Below are 16,515 nucleotides of genomic sequence, written 5' to 3' on the forward strand. Positions count from 1 at the left end.
CTGGTTTTATGGATGCAATATTTTATCTTTTATCTTCTGCTTCCTGCATTGCTTTCTGTTTCCTTCAAGTTCCTTTCTGTTATCGTTTTGGTTGGTTATCGTTTCTTTCTTTCATTTTGAAGCTTTTCCTCAAGTGTCCTGTGCTTCTCAACTGGACATTAATTCTAAGCAGAAGGCACTAAAATCTGACTGGAAGCTCCTTGCCTGCAAGTGAAACTGGCACCTGGAGGATTGCACAGTAGCTGGTCAAGTAGGTTTTGTGTTGGAGAACCTCCAAATATAGGTTTCAGAAGGTCTTTTTAGCTAAAAGAGGAATCTCCTGGATGGAAGATTATATACTTCTTTTCCTTCATTTCAGAAACCCAGAGTGCAAGGGTGGAGGGAGAAGGGAATGGGGAATCTCATAACCAAGTCAGACTATCCTGTCCCTTGTGCTCCTGAGCTGGGCTGGGAGAGGGCAGAGAGAACAACCTGGCTTTGAGAAAAGACTTGGGCTCTCATTGTTTCACATTCAAACAAGCCCCATGTTTTGATCTGTTTCAATCCTCCAAACTTTGAGAAAATTGGTCTCCTATAGTTTGAAGTTTTTTGAGATTTAGAAAGGTGTATCTCACTGATGTGTCCTCATGTGGGAACTTAGGTTGCATTTTTCTCTACTGTCTTTGACATGTCAATCACCACTCCTCAATATGCTTTCCATCGCACCAAAATTTGTTGACCTCTTGTCTCTGCTGCTAATTCCTCTTATTCTGTTTGTCCTTGTGGGTTTATGCCTTGTTCTCCCCCAATTGTGGGAATTTGGAAGGAAATAGAGATAAATAAAAGCATCACATTCTGTATTTAACCAGAGGTCCTGCTGTTTTATTTTGTTTTGTTTGCTTTTTAGGGCCACACTTGCAGCATATGGAGGTTCCCAGGCAAGGAGTTCATTTGGAGCTACAGCTGCCAGCCTATACCACAGCCACAGCAACTCAGTATCCCAGCCGTCTCTGTGACCTACACCACAGCTCATGGCAATGCCAGATCCTTAACCCACTGAGTGAGGCCAGGTATCTAAGCTGCGTCCTCATGGACCCTGGTCAGGTTTGTTACCCATGAGCCACAATGGGAACTTCTTATGTAGACTTTTTAATGAAGGCCCTTCTGACTGGTGTATTTTGATTTGCATTTCTCTAATATACCAACAATTTTTAAAGATTAATGTTTATCTTTAAATCATATTCAGATCTTTTAAGGAATTTTAAACTGCCTTTATAATTTAATGTATTACATTTTCTTTTCTTTCTGTCTTTCTTTTCTTTCTTTTTTTTTTTTTTTTTTTTCCTTTTACGGCCGCATCCGAGGCACATGGAGATTCCCAGCCTAGGGGTCAAATCAGAGCTACAGCTGCCAGCCTACACCACAGGCACAGCAACACAGAATCCAAGCCATGTCTGTGACCTATACCACAGCTCACAGCAATTCTGGATCTGTAACCCACTGATCGAGGCCAAGGATTGAACCCGTATCCTCATGGATACTAGTCAGATTCGCTTCTGCTGAGCCACAACAGGAACTCCTATTTATCCATCTTTATATTAGAAATATGGGAGTTCTCCTTGGAGCTCAGTGGATTAAGGACCCAGTGCTGTGTCTGTGAGGATGCAGGTTCAATCCTGGCCTCACTCAGTAGGTTAAGGATCCTGAGTTCCTGCCAGTTACAGTGTAGGTTGAAGATATGGCTTGGATCTAGTGTTGCCATGGCTGTAGTGTAGGCAACAAAAGATGTATATTTTTCTTTTTTTTTTTCTTTTTTTCTTTTAATGGATGTACCTGTGCCTATGAAAGTTCCTAGCCCATGAACTTGGATCCATTGTTGCCATGGCTGTAGTGTAGGCAACAAAAAGATGTATATTTTTCTTTTTTTCTTTTAATGGCTGTACCTGTGCCTATGAAAGTCTAGCCCAGGTACAGCCATTAAAAGAAAAAAAGAAAAATATACATCTTTTTGAATGTGTGCCTAGGATAAATTCTAGAAGTAGAATTGCTGAGGTATAGGATATGTACACTTGAAAGGCATTGGTGGTTCAGTGGTAGAATTCTCACATCCCAAAGGATATGTACACTTGTACTCTAATAGCTATAGCCAAATTGCCCTCCAAGCAGCTGTACCAATTTATACCCTCAATAACAGTGAATGAGAGTTCCTGTTTTTCTCACTAACCAGTGCATTATCAATTTTTTTGTAGTTTCTAAAAATTAATTTGTAAAAAATCTAGTTTCAGTGTAGTTTGTATGTGTATTTCTTTGTGAGATTGGGCAGCTCTTTGTATGTTTCAAGCCATTTGTATTTTCTGTGAAATATCTGCTCATGTTCTTTATCATTTTTCTTTTGGAATATCATTATTTTTCTTAATTTGTAAAAATTCTTTTTTCATTTAGAAAATTAGCCTTTTGTCTCTCATATGTGTTGGAATGTTTTTCTCTACTAGTTTATCATTCAATTTGCTGAGTTCGTTTATGATACCTTTTTGGCAAACAAAAATTTATAATGTTATATAGTCAGATTTAATATTTTATCTTACGGCCTTCTCTGAGATCATTAAAAAATTTCTGTTCTTTTTCTAGTATTTTATGGTTTCATTTACTTGACATTTACCTAGGTGATCTATTTGGAATTTATTTTAGAGTAGGAGTGAGATAGGCATTCAGTTTTTTTTTTTTTTTTTTTCCAAATTGGCTTGCTAGCTCTTCCAACAAGTTGCAACTCATTCCCAATACAATTCCACAGCACCATTTGCAAAATTGCAGAAATTTTACCATCAGTCTAAACAGAAAATTAAGCAGCCTTGCTGGCTGTTTAGGCAAGTCAGTTGTTTCAAGACCACTACATTAGAAATTTAATTTGCAAGCATAGGGCATGTAATCCAGGATAGAGCCTGACCACACTTGGCATACCTGTGTTTCTGATCCCTCCATGGTGAATTGGGAGGGGAAAAGGGAGGGCTTCCTGGAGCACCTGAAGTTCCTTAAGATAGCAAGTCGAAAACTCCATTGTAGGAGTTCTGTGATGGCTTGGGAGAGCTTGCTAAGGGTCGAGTCACAGAGGCTCTGGTATGCTGGGAATGGTTAGGGAACTTCAACTTCATCGTGAAGACAAGAAGAAGCCACCAAAGAGTTCTGAACAATAACGTGGCCATATTTGTATTCAGATCAGTGTTTTTTCCAATTCTGGAATCAGTTTAGTGGATAGCAAACAACATCTTTTAAAAACAAAATAGAAAAGGAGTTCCCTTCATGGCTCAGATGTTAATGAACCCAACTAGGATCCACAAGGACAGCGGTTCCATCGCCTACCTCACTCAGTGGGTTCAGGATCCAGCGCTGCCATGAGCTGTGGTATAGGTCACAGATGCAGCTCGGATCCCGTGTTGCTGTGGCTGTGGCATAGGCTGGCAGCTGTAGCTCTGTTTCAACCCCTAGCCTGGGAATTTCCATATGCCAAGAGTGCAGCCAAAAAAGCAAAGCAAAACAAAACGAAACAAAAAATGAAATAGAAAAGAATAAAGGAGTTCCCATTGTGGCTCAGTGGGTTAAGAACCCGACTAGTATCCATGAGGATGTGAGTTTGATCCCTGGCCTTGCTCAGTGAGTTAAGGGTCCAGCATTGCCAGAAGCTGTGGTGTAGGTCACAGATGTGGCTTGGATCCCAAGTTGCTGTGGCTGTGATGTAGGCCAGGAGCTGCAGCTCTGATTCAACCCCTAGCCTAGGAACTCTCATAAGCTGCAGGTGCAGCCATAAAATATAAATAATTAATTAAAACTCCATTGTACATCAGTGAAATTCAAGATATAGATCCCAAATTGGGTGATCAGGGGAGCCAGGAAGGCAGAGAAGTCCTGACCAAGCAGTGCCCCAGGCAGTCAGAGAGTTGTTCCAGGAGACATGAGATCTGGGTGCTCAGGGAGACTTGACCCTCTGAATGGGGCAAGCTTGGAGGAAACTTCGGATTTCTAAGCAGTCCTGTAGCAATTCTTAGATGGGTGGTGGAATTCAGACTATGCTTTTACCTACACAGGAGGGTGGGGCCAGTAATCCTAATAGCCTGTGGAAGGCAGCCTAGGCCTTGGAAATGTGGACTGAAGTAAGCTTTCTGAGATAATTCGAGTAATGTTGGAAGAGTCTTATTTGTTTATAAATGAAAATATTTACCTCTACTAAATCATACCTAAGGGTAATGATCCATCAGCTGGTAAGTGAGTTCAGTGCTTCATCACACAGTTAATCAAACAAGTGCCAGGCACTGTGCTAGGCTCTGGGAGCCGGAAGGATAAGGTAGCAGTTCTTGCCCTCCAGGTGCTTATCTGGTTGGGTATAAGTAGGTCAGCGACAATGACAGCACCATGGTACAGCACTCGGAGAGAGGCTAGCTGGAGGCCTCTGTAAACGGTCCAGGAAGAATACAAAACCAAGAAGTGCCAGAACACGGTGGAACATGAGGTGATCAAGCACTGCTTTTTGCTGAGAGGCCTTACTCTCTGCACAGGTTAAGCTAAAGTTTCTTTCAGAATTATGATTAGTGTTACCCCGCTTCTGGCTGTGGTCTCTTCCTGCCAGAGGTCTGAGGAGATCTTTGCAGAGACTTTTAAGTACAGGGATGGCTCCCAGAGGGTCTGCAAACCCCTTAAAATTAAATGCAGATTATGTGTGGGTGCTTTTTCCTAAGGATAGGGTCACAGACTTCATTAGAATCTCAAAGGAACGTGACTCAGGAAAGTTTAAGAACCAGTGACTTAGATTTTCCTCAAGCTACTTGAGACTCTTTTATCTTACTTGTGCCTTCTACAAGTTCTCATTGTGGCTCAGTGGTAATGAATCCGACTAGTATCCAAGAAGATGAGGGTTTGATCCCTGGCCTTACTCAGTGGGTTAAGGATCTGGAGTTACTGTGAGCTATGGTGTAGGTTGCAGGTGAGGCTCGGATCCCGCATTGCTGTAGCTGTGGTGTAAGCTGGCAGCTGCAGCTCCATTTCGACCCCTAGCCTAGGAACCTCCTTATAAAAAAAAAAAGTCTTCTGAAACATCCTAATCAGACCCCAGCCTAGAGATGTGTGTGGTTACTAATACCTGGCCCCTTTTAAGCCTCTGTCCCTATCCTTCGTCCAGCTTCCCCTCCTTCTATGCAGAAATAGACCCAGTGCTAGGCAGCGGTCTCCTCTTTCCGAGCCTCCTTCTCCTTATTTAGCAGCCTCATCCCGAACTACAGTAGCAATGTAAGCAATGCTGTACCTAATTGTAAGCACGTGGTTTCATCAAACAGAACTGGGAATTCCCATTCCAAAGCAGTCTCTCATCTTTTCACTCAGGTTTTTGGTTCAGAATGTTCAAGACCAAAATCAAGTTCAACACCCATTTATCGAACACTTTCTTTGTGTAGGACGTCATGCCCCATGCTGAGGGAGAGAGGAGCGGAGCAGGACATACAGATGAATTAAACCTAGTTCCCACCTTCACGGAGAGGATTCATGTTGGAAATTGTATGAAGTAATGTGGGGCTCCAGAGAAGAAGTGATTATATCTTATTGGAGGCTGCATGAAAAAAGTCACGAAGATATTCTAGCTGGGCAGTATTTTATATCACTGAGGATGCCATAGACCTTTGCCCTCCAGTAACATTACCCTGTTTCTGAACCTTCAGTATGAGCTGCTGGGCCTGGAGGCTGACACCTGGTCAGAAGTATCTAGAAAATAAACCCAGGAGAAAAATTAGCCTGTGTCATAGAATGAATGACATGGATGGAAAGAGTGGGAGCAACCTGAACAGGAACAGTTGTATGAGAACATACAGTGTAAAGGAAATATAATGCACGGTTATTTGAATCAATGTAAGAACTTTGGAAACTGATATTAATAGGAAATCTTTATCATCATGACTATGGTATTATTATTTTAAAAGTCTAGCTTTAAAGCATACCAAGGTAACATGCATATTTTCCTAAACATCAAGAAATAGAAAAATTGCTTTGCTTAGAAATAGAAATAGAAAATTTATTTTGCTGGAAATATTTACAGGCTGTGAAGGTTTTTTTGAAATGTAGGTCGAGGAGTATGTATGTACATTTTCTTCTTACTAAATCACATGTAATCAAGCATTTACTACTGTTATGAGTCATAACTGAAATTTGTAGAGTGCTTTTAGGTTGATGCTTACAAAGCAGTTTCGCGTTCATTATAAATCCCATATAGTACATTATGGGCTAATACATTTTCTTATTCTCTGTTCTTAGGATGAATCAGCACCCACCAAATTTTTGAGACAGCTCTCGGCTTAGAGGAAGGCTCATCTAAATAAAGGCCGGCTAAAGTGGCATTGCAGGGATTTAATCCTGCTCCAGCTGCCCGTGTGACCAGAAGGCTGATTTGCAAGTTTCTTCTTTCCTGGGGTCCGGATTATCAGGTCTCCGGGGCCCTGCAACTTGACAGCAAGACGTGCAAAATGAAGATCAGAGATAAGTGCCAGCAGCAGGGACCTGGGGGCCTCCAACGGGCTTTTACACACCAGAGCGAAAGATTCTCTGGCCATCAAAGGAAATAGCAAATTGGAGCCTTTGTCCTGAACACAGCCACTGACCACAGAGCATCAGCGCGGCCAGCCAGAAAGTTCCTGGAGTCTGATCAGGGAGGCGGCTATGGTACCTGGGTGTGTGCCTGATGGTGCAGTTAGAGCTGGGAAGTTCAATGTGAATGAAGGTGTGAACCATCTGGAGTGAGGTGGGTGGCTTTGGGCCTCACTGGGTAGTCTGTGCTGGTGTTGGCCCTCCCCTGACTGAAGCCAAGAAGGGAGTTGTGCATCCAAGAGTCTTTGCCTGGCTCTCAAGGACACAGGGCTCTGGCAGTCCTTGCTTCCCACCTCCCAGCCCTCGGGCCCCTTCCCTTCCTCCCCATCCTGCCCCTGATCGGTGCCTCTTTGCTGAGATGGAGACGTGAGCCTGGATGGATGATGACGGCCGTGTATGTGAATGGAGGCAGCCTGGTGAACTCCCACTATGCCAGGTGGGACCGGCGGGAGAGCGTGGAGAGTGGCTGTCAGACGGAGTGCAACAAGGAGGACGAGGAGGGGCAACCTCGCCAGCTGACACCCTTCGAGAAGCTGATGCAGGACATGTCCCAAGATGAGAAGGTGGTGCGGGAGATCACTTTGGGGAAACGGATTGGCTTCTACCGCATCCGAGGGGAAATTGGAAGTGGAAACTTTTCCCAGGTGAAGCTCGGGATTCACTCCCTCACCAAAGGTAGGATCCGTCCTCCAAGGTGAGGCCCATGGTGTTGGGACCTAGCTCAGGGGCGGGTTGGGAGTCTGGGGCCAAGGAAGCAGGTAAGGCTGTATCACTGAGCCCCTGCTAAGTGCAAGCCCTGCACCTGCCACTGTCCGCTGCTATCTCAGTTCATTTTCACAGTGATGGTGTGAGGGCAATATTTTATTTTCACTTTAGAAGTAAGGAAACGAAGATCCAAAGAAGTCAAATGTGACTTTAGCAGTTTAATCTTAGATGATTTTGACTCCAAAAACTCTCCCACTTTACCATGGAGATGAGCTCACTCAAGCACTGCGGGCAATCTGCCCCCTCCAGCTACACCTGGGAGAAGTGGAGTGGAGTGTGGCCTGTTTCCAAGGCCACTCATATTCCGATTTCTTATTTATAACTTCTCTTTGTGTTGTGTGTCACTACCAGTGGCACAGAGGACCTCCTGGATGGCCACCGTCAGCAGATAGTGGGGTCCAGGCCCCCTCTTTACCCGAGGCTGCTTCTGTTATGTGTGGGGAAAAGGACTTGCCCTCAGACCTCCTGTGTTCATTCTGCTGTGTCCTAGTTCCCACTGTTGATTGGCTCTTTGCTCTCCATCAAGGACCCATGCTTGCTTGCTTGCCAGTTACTCTGGATTCTAGGTGAGAAGTGTCCACAGCTCTGGCCTTAGAGAGGCTATGTGGAGAGCCCAGCAGCCCTTTGCTGCCCCAACCCACGTGGGCACTTCTCCAAGCTACGCTTAGCTAAGCCTGGAGATTATCATAAGGGAGTAAAAGCCAGAAAAAGAACATTTGCAACTTGATGTAATCTACCTATTTTCTAAAGCCCTGGGCTCTACCCTGTCCTTGAGAGTCCCATTTTTTCTCCTTGGACCCAGGGTGCCAACTGCTCTTTATTATGTTAGAGTTTTCTTTTCTTTTCTTCTCCAACCCCTGATCCCATGCCCCTCTCATCCCTATGTTTAGCCCCTAACAAGAAAGCACCCCCTACAACACACACACCTGTGCATGCCCACACCACTTTTCTTTTCTTCTCCAACCCCTGATCCCATGCCCCTCTCATCCCTATGTTTAGCCCCTAACGAGAAAGCACCCCCTACAACACACACACCTGTGCATGCCCACACCACCAAGTCACTGAAGTTCCAAGTACCCTTCTCTCTTGCTTTGAGCCAGAGTGTCTGGGTTCACGGTTTCACATCTTGGCTACTCACCTTACCTACCTGGGTGCATTATAGCACTTCCCTGATCCTCGGATTCCTCACTGACAAAATGCAGCCAGAAGCACTGATTACTTTACTCAGAGAAGTAGATCTAGTGCTGTGATTCAAATCTAATTGGAACAGATGTTGCTTTTCGGTGGTCTAGAGCAAGAGTGAAAGTCAAAAATAAAACACGGGGAGACGAGGGACCAGAAATTGAGACAGAAGAGATGATCAGGAAGGCAAGAGGAGTTGGATAAAGGCAAACCTGGAGAGGAATTCAGAAAGGGAAGAGTATCTAATGAGGGTAAAAGTCTGAGCAATGCCTGTTGAACATGGCCAGCTTGGTACGATTTCCTGAATGTAGAGTCCAGTGGAGAAGAAGCAGTGTGGAACAGTGGAAAGAACAGGGGCTACAGAACCAGACAAATCTGTTTCAAATCTATGTTCAGTCACTTGTGCACATCTGACTTTGTGCATATTACTTAACCTTTTTGGTCCCCAGTTGCCTCAGCTGTCAAATAGAGATAATGATTCTTATCTTAGAATTGTTGGGAAAATTTGGGATAACATAGGGGCCACTCCTTAAATGGTAGTTATCATTGTGCAAATTGATTTTTTACTTAAACTTATTTCAGAGGAAATTTGATATCAAAGTAATGAAAAACTATGTATAGAAAGTAGTGGTTAGAGTTCCCGTTGTGACTCAGCCAGTTAAGAACCCAACTAGTATCCATGAGGGGGTGGGGTTCAATCCCTGGCCTTGCCCAGTGGGTTAAGGATCTAGCATTGCCACGAGCTGTGGTATAGGTCACAGGTGTGGCTCGGATGCAGTGTTGCTGTGGCTGTGTCATATAGCCAGCAGCTGTAGCTCTGATTAGACCCCTAGCCTGGGAACTTCCATATGCCACAGGTGCAGCTGTAAAAACAAACAAAAAAATTGCCATGTGCCTAGACAGAGCACGTAGCAAGTATTCATTAAATGCTGTTATTCATCTGGTTTCAAAAAAGTCTAGGTCCTTTAGGCCTCTGTGAGTCACACATCATTTGTTTCATGGAGCAGAAGTCTACTTGGATTAACTCACACTGAAAGGGTGACTCCTATGCCATGGCCCCACAGCAGGGCAGCAGAGCCAGGTTTCTTTCAAGATGTTACCCTCTTCATCTCCCCTCTCTCTGAGGCTGTGTGGTGTCGCATTTCTACTTCCCTTGATGAAAGTGTCCCATCCTCATACTTTTTTCTGCAGAGTGGCTTTCTCTGCTTAATTATCCAAAAGCATGTAGTCAAGAATGATTATTTCCAGTCCTATATCTACATCATCTCAGCTTTATTGCCCCCTCCATCCCACTAGTTCCATTCTATCTGAGCTCAGATTTTAAAAAGACAGAATATAAGTGCTCACTGGCTAGCCAGCGATGGGCCACCACTGAGTCAAGGGCCTGCTTGCCTCGAGTCAGCTATGATCCTTAGGGTCACGTGGCCTACCGCACTGTCCACAGAGCCCAAGGTGCAAAGCAGCATCTCTGAGAAGGGAAAAAAAGAGAGCACACCTGCAGAATATGGATGTTCCCAGCTCGGGGTCAAATCAGAGCTGCAGGTACCAGCCTACACCCCAGCCACAGAAACACCAGATATGAGGCACATCTGTGACCTATGCTGCAGCTTGCAGCAATGCTGGATCCTTAACCCATTGAGTAAAGCCAGGGATCAAACCTGAATCCTCACAGAGCCAGCACTGGGTCCTTAACTTACTGAGCTACAATGGAAACTCTGAGCAGAGCAAATTGATGGCTATATAACCAAGTAGGGAACTTCACAAGGCAGGAGCAGGAGAGCATTTTAGCCCTATAGACAGGCTATAATGTGAGTAGGACATAAGAAAGAGGAGTAACAACAATTGATTTTATTTATTTATTTATTTACTGGCTGCACCCTTGGCATATGGCAATTCCTGGGCCAGGGATTGAATCTGAGCTACAGCTGCTACCTGTGCCACAGCTGCAGCAATGCTGGATCCTTAACCCACTGTACTGCAGCAGGAACTCCAACTGTTGGTGTTTATGTAGTGACTTTCTTCTTCTTGAATGCTAAAGGCTTCTTGCCTATTGTGTTTTATTTATTTATTTATTTATTTATTTATCTTTTCTAGGGCCGCACCCATGGCATATGGAGGTCTAATTGGAGCTGTAGCCTCTGGCCTATGCCACAGCCACAGCAACGCCAGATCCGAGCCTCTTCTGTGGGCTATACCACAGCTCTCGGAGGATCCTTAACCTACTGATCAAGGCCAGGGATCAAACCTGCAACCTCATGGTTCCTAGTTGGATTCGTTAACCACTGACCCATGATGGGAACTCCCATGCCTATTGTGTTTTAGAATTAATTCTAGTCCCTTGAGTGTCAGAGATGTGGCATTTTCCTGCCGTGCAGGTGGGAACCTCAGTGGCCTCACTGAATGCTCGCCTCACTCCTAACCCACCACAAAGTAGACCTATTGTCAGAGGTACAGTCGCCCTCTGTTTATGGGACGGTATGGGTGCAAAAGAAGGCAGGAAGCACAGGCAGAGGAAAAATCAGTTGAACACGTACATTTAAATAAGCCAGAAAACGTCAGGGCAGGTCACTGAGCACATCAGGCTGATTCAACAGGAAAAAGAAGCCCAGACTTCGCCTCCCGACCTGTGGACTTGCCCCGTGATGGCCTCATCCTCGTGCTGTGGTCATCTCTCTTCTGGGTTCCTCCCTTCAGTGAGCCTCTAATCAAGGAAAGAATAGAAAAATGATGAAAGAAAGGAACTGAGAGTGTGAAGGAGGGGAGACGCAGACAGGATGAAGACAGTGTAGGTATCAGGAAGCCAGATCTTGTGGAGGACCCAAAGGCTGTGACTTGAAAAAGGAGGCTCACTGGAGCTGACTGGGCATGGAAAGAAAGGAGGACATTTCTCTGAAATCTTTATCTGTAAAATGGAAGGAAATTTATCAGGGAGTGGTTTGGCCTTGGTGGGAATTACACATACCCTGTCCCATTACCAGGTTGTGTCAGCTGATGTAGTTTGGAGAGTGGTTTGTGTAAATATGCTTCCTATCTATACAAAGCCTGCTTGCTCACAATCATCACCAGGTTTTCCAGGAAATATGGACAGTCTGGATGAGATAATGGAGGAAATTCCCAGGGAAGTGAAGGGTTTCAGTGCCAGAGGCAGCTCCCAGAACAGTAGTTTAAAAAAAGGCACCAGCTGCTCTGGGACTCTAGAGAGAAGGCTCCAGTATAGGACTCTGCTGGCTGGAGTTTATTTTTATAGTTAACAGCTCCGATTCCCTTGGGGCCTGCAAGCTGATAGGGCAGCTGAAGCCATCATGAGTCCCCTTTTAGGCTGATTAGAAACTTCTCAAAAGAGATGACGCACTCAGCTTCTGAATATTTTATGTCGCATCTGTTGTCATAGACAAGTGAAAGAGGCCACGGGGGCCTGTCCCTTTCTCTATTGCTGCCCTTCCTGGCCCCTTCTTCCCCAGTCTTCTTATTACTCTAGTCTCATGTTTCTAGAACCCTTTCTTCCTCTCAATTTATTTATTCATCGGTTTATTGTCCTCTCCTGTGCCCATACTTTGTTCTGGGCCTTACAGAGGTGAATGATGCTGTGCCTGTCTGTTAGGAACTTTCAGTAGGTAATGGAGACAGACAGGAAACAATTGTGCTGTCATAGAGTGAGGCACAAAGCGTGTGCCCAGCTGTCCCCGAGGTCAGGACAGGGTCAGTTGTTCAGGAAAGGTTTTTTGTGTTTTTTAAAATGTTTGTTAATTTTTACATTTTAAAATTATAGTCGATTTACAGTGTCATGCCAGTTTCTGCTTTCTAGCAAAGTGATCCAGTCATACCTGTATATACATTTTTTTTTTCTTTTTTGGCCACCCCATGGCATATGGAGTTCCCAGGCCAGGGATCGGATCCAAGTCACAGTTGCGACCTGAGCTGCACCTGCGGCAATGCCAAATCCTTAACCCACTGTGCCGGGGATGGAACCTGTGTCCCAGTGCTTCCACGATGCCGCTTATCCCTTAGCACTACAGCAGGAACTCCACATATACATACATTATTTTTCTTATATTTTCTTCCATCATGATCTATCTAAGAGATTGGACATAATTCTTCAGGAAAGGTTTGCATTAGGTCTCAAGGTTTGCAGACAAATGATACAGGACACAGGGGAAAGGGAGTCCCAGGCAGAGAAGGAGGATGTGAATATAAAGTGAATGGAGGTAGGAGCCAGGGTGCAGAGTATTCGGAGATTTAAAAGTAATTCAATGAGGCTGGGGCATGGGACGCACCCAGAGAGCAGTGGGAGACACCTTGCGGGATGTTGGCAGGGACTAGGTCATGAAGAATCTTCTGTATTTGGATTTTGTCATTTAGGCATTGTGGAGCCACTGGAGAGCTTTAAGCAAGCAATTAATGAAAGTGATTACCTGTTAACTATTTCAGTGAGGAAAGTGAATTGAAGTTGGGGCATGACGAGAATCAGGGATGTCCAAATAAGATATTAGTCTAACCGTCCAGATAATGATGATGTTCATCCCAACTAGGGGAGAGACAGTGAGGATGGAGAGAAGGGGATGCATTTGAAAAATATTTTAGAATATTGAAAAATATGTGGTCAGCTGCATGGGGGAGAACAGGAAGGGACAGGAGAGGAAGAATGGAAGATGACCCCCCAGGTTGCAGCCTTAATGATGTAGCAGTGAATAGCGAATACAGGAGAAGTGGACTTGATGCAGATTTGGAAGCACTGACTTGGAGGTAGTGCTTGTGGTGGTGTCTCATGATGGAGGTCATGAAGTACAGGAGCCTAAACACCACCTTGGAGCCCAAGAGAAAGGTATGAAGAAGAAGTAAGGATTTGGGCCTAACACACCCAGGGTATGGCGAAAGTTTTGTGTATCCTGGTCACAGGACTTTGCCTCATTTTGATCTTCAGACTTTTCCCACATGTGCTATAGATGATAAACATTCAACAAATTCTTGGTGAATTGAGTTAGTATAAAACTTCCCCTGAAAACCCAGTAGTAGTGGGAAGAGATACGGGAGGGAGCACGCATGGCAGTACTTTCTATTAGGTTCTTTATGCTATAATATCCCAGGAGGACAGGACTGGGGGACTCACACAGGCTCTAGTAAAGCTTAACCCAAAGGCCTACCATTTGTTTTGTTATTAATTTGATTTATTGGAGTATGGTTGATTTACAATGTTGTACTAGTTTCAGGTGTACGTTAAAGTGAATCAGTCATACATATAAATATATCCATTCTTTTTTTCCCAAATAGGTTATTTCAAATTTTTTTTTCTTTTTTTACTTATTTTACCTTTTATTTTTTTTCCCTACTGTACAGCATGGTGACCCAGTTACACATACATGTATACATTATTTTTTCTCACATTACATGCTCCATCATAAGTGACTAGATAGAGTTCCCAGTGCTACACAGCAGGATCTCATTGCTAATCCATTCCAAAGGCAATAGTCTGCATCTATTAACTCCAAGCTCCCAGTCCATCCCACTTCCTCCCCTTACCCCTTGGCAACCACAAGCCTATTCTCCGAATCCATGATTTTCTTTTCTATGAAAAGGGTTAGGGTTAGGGTGCCGTATATTAGATTCCAGATATAAGTGATATCATGTGGTATTTGTCTTTCTCTTTCTGACTTAATTCACTCAGTATGAGAGTGAGGGGCAAAATCGAGTTACACTGAAATGGTGATACTCTTGTGAGTATTAAATGATTTAGATCATTCATTCAGCAGATATTTGTGGAGCACCTCCCATATAACAGGCACTGTTCTAGGGACTGGAGATAGAACAGTGAACAAAATCGACAACAGTCTCTGTCCTGTGGAGCTTATATTCTAGTGGCGAGAGAGACCAAAGTAGGACAGTAAAATATTCATTATGTTCTATAGTGGTAAGTGACAGGAAGGAAGAAAGAGCAGGAGGGAGGATGGGGAGCCCTGGGGGGCTGCAGTTTTAGATAAGATGGCCAGGAACAGCCTCCCTGAGGAGGTGATCACTGAACTGAAAGAAATAAGGGACTGGCCATGCAGTCCACAGGGAAACGTGGTCAGGCAGAGGGGACAGCCAGCAGAAGAGCACCAAGGTGGGAGTATGCAGATGACAGCAGAGTAGCAGGGACCAGATTACTTGGGGTTAATATGCAATGTGATATGGGAAGGTCTTTGGCTTTTCCTGTGAGGGAAACTGGAGCTCTTTGAGAGAGCAGAGAAGTGACACTGCTTGGTTTACACTTAATAGGGTCACCCTGGCTGCTCTGTTGAAAATGGGCTGTGAGGGGTCAAAGGTGGGAATGGAGAGGTCAGCTAGGAGCCTTCTGGAATAATCCAGGCAAGAGAGAATGGTGAGGAGTTCCTGTTGTGGCTCAGCGGTAACAAACCCGACCAGTGTCCATGAGGATGAGGATTCATTCCCTGGCTTCATTCTGTGGATTAAGGCATTTCTGTGAGCTGTGGTGTAGGAGAGTAGCTGAAGCTCCAATTTGACCCCTAGCCTGGGAACTTCCATATGTTGCAGGTGCAGCCCTAAAAAAGAGAGAGAGAATGGTGGCTTGGACCAGGAAGGGAGCAGGGAACAGCTGAGAAGTGGCTGGATTCTGGTATATTGAAAAGTAGAGATAACAGGATTTGCTGGCAGACTGAAAGTGGAGTATAAAAGAGAAGTGTCAAATACTCAAGGTTTTTGTTTTGGATGACTGCAAGAATAGAAGTTTCCATTTATTGAAATGGGGAAGATTGGGGGAAAAGGTTTGGAGTGGGGAGATCAGGAGCTCAGTATTAAACATATTATGTTGGATGTGCCTATTCTCTGTGTATAGATGCATAGATGCAGAGGCTGTTGGTGCCCCGCCCATGTCTCCTTGGGCCTTCCCATTTCAGTGCATGCAGGCCAGACCTTCAAATCCCAGTCTCTCCATCTCTGCTCTGAGCTTTCTCTCGCTGCTGGAGCTGCTCTTCCTGCATGCATGGGAGGCCGGAAATACAGGGAAATCAATATCCGCCAGGAGCAGCCCATGACCAGTAACTGATAATAGTTGGTGTACCATTACCCCAGTTCTCTCACTCTTCTCATGGTTAAACTTTAGTGATAACTCACAGCAAGATTGTTGGAGGATGGAGGGAACAAAAAGTGCCCACTGAATTAAGTTATCTTGAGACTGAAAAATGAGGCAGGCAGCTCCATGTACTCAGTGGATCATTTTGTTACAGGGTAACTTAACTCACATGGTAGATCAGGTGGACAGTGAACTGGAAGCATTGCAGCTGCGCCCCACACCTCTGACAGGACATTAGGACAATTTTAGTTAACACAGGCTATCGGGGAGTGGGTTGGGATATGTGCTGGGAAACAGAAAGTGCCTTCCTAAGTCAAAATGACTGAATGCGTAACTAGTCTCATAGGTGCGGGGATATGTCAGCGAAAGTTTTCATCATTGTTTGGGGACTAAGAGCATAGAGGCCACCTGGACCTAATGATCATTAAACAATATCTATTGACTACAAAGCCCTTGACGACAGAAAAGTGACTTGCTACATGGTGCAGTCCTGGATAGGGTCGGTGGAAGGACAGGAGGAGCTGTATGGGCCCAAGATGGTGCCAGTTACGCTCACAGCCGAATAGAGATTAACTGATAACTTGCTTGGTAATGCATCCTTAATCAGCTGCCTTTCCTTTCCTATCTCACTTTCTCATTCTTCTACTCCATTTCCTGCGGTTACCTCCCTCATTGACTACTTGCACTTGAATCACTGCCTCAGGATCTGCTTCTGGCGGAACCCAGACTGAGACAACTAGTAGAGAGGTCTTGTAGGCAGGTGTATTTATGCACCTCTACAATAAAGTGCTTGTAGAGACATCCAAGGACTAAGCTTTCCCGTGTCCATACTGAGAGGCTAGGAGATGAAAAGAACACAGCAAAGGGGCCTTAGAAGAAGTGGCAAGAGGTTGGAGGACGATCAG

At 44.7% G+C, this 16,515-nt stretch overlaps 1 protein-coding gene across 4 annotated transcripts in view; it reads left to right on the forward strand.

Annotated features, from left to right (window-relative positions):
* Nucleotides 1-16,515, forward strand: part of NIM1K (NIM1 serine/threonine protein kinase) — a 72,256-nt gene that overhangs the window by 48,499 nt on the left and 7,242 nt on the right. For all 4 annotated transcript variants that reach the window (XM_021077039.2, XM_085002197.1, XM_085002196.1 and 1 more), the window contains one exon: nucleotides 6,268-7,272. In XM_021077039.2, the coding sequence (XP_020932698.1) occupies nucleotides 6,978-7,272 (295 nt within the window). In that variant the 5' untranslated portion in view covers nucleotides 6,268-6,977. The remainder of the gene's footprint in view (nucleotides 1-6,267; nucleotides 7,273-16,515) is intronic.

The sequence above is a fragment of the Sus scrofa genome, chromosome 16 (assembly GCF_054392235.1).
Source record: "Sus scrofa isolate SSC_HxYL_T2T_F1_AM1 chromosome 16, Sscrofa_HxYL_maternal_Yorkshire_Landrace_v2.0, whole genome shotgun sequence".
NCBI lineage: Eukaryota > Metazoa > Chordata > Mammalia > Artiodactyla > Suidae > Sus > Sus scrofa.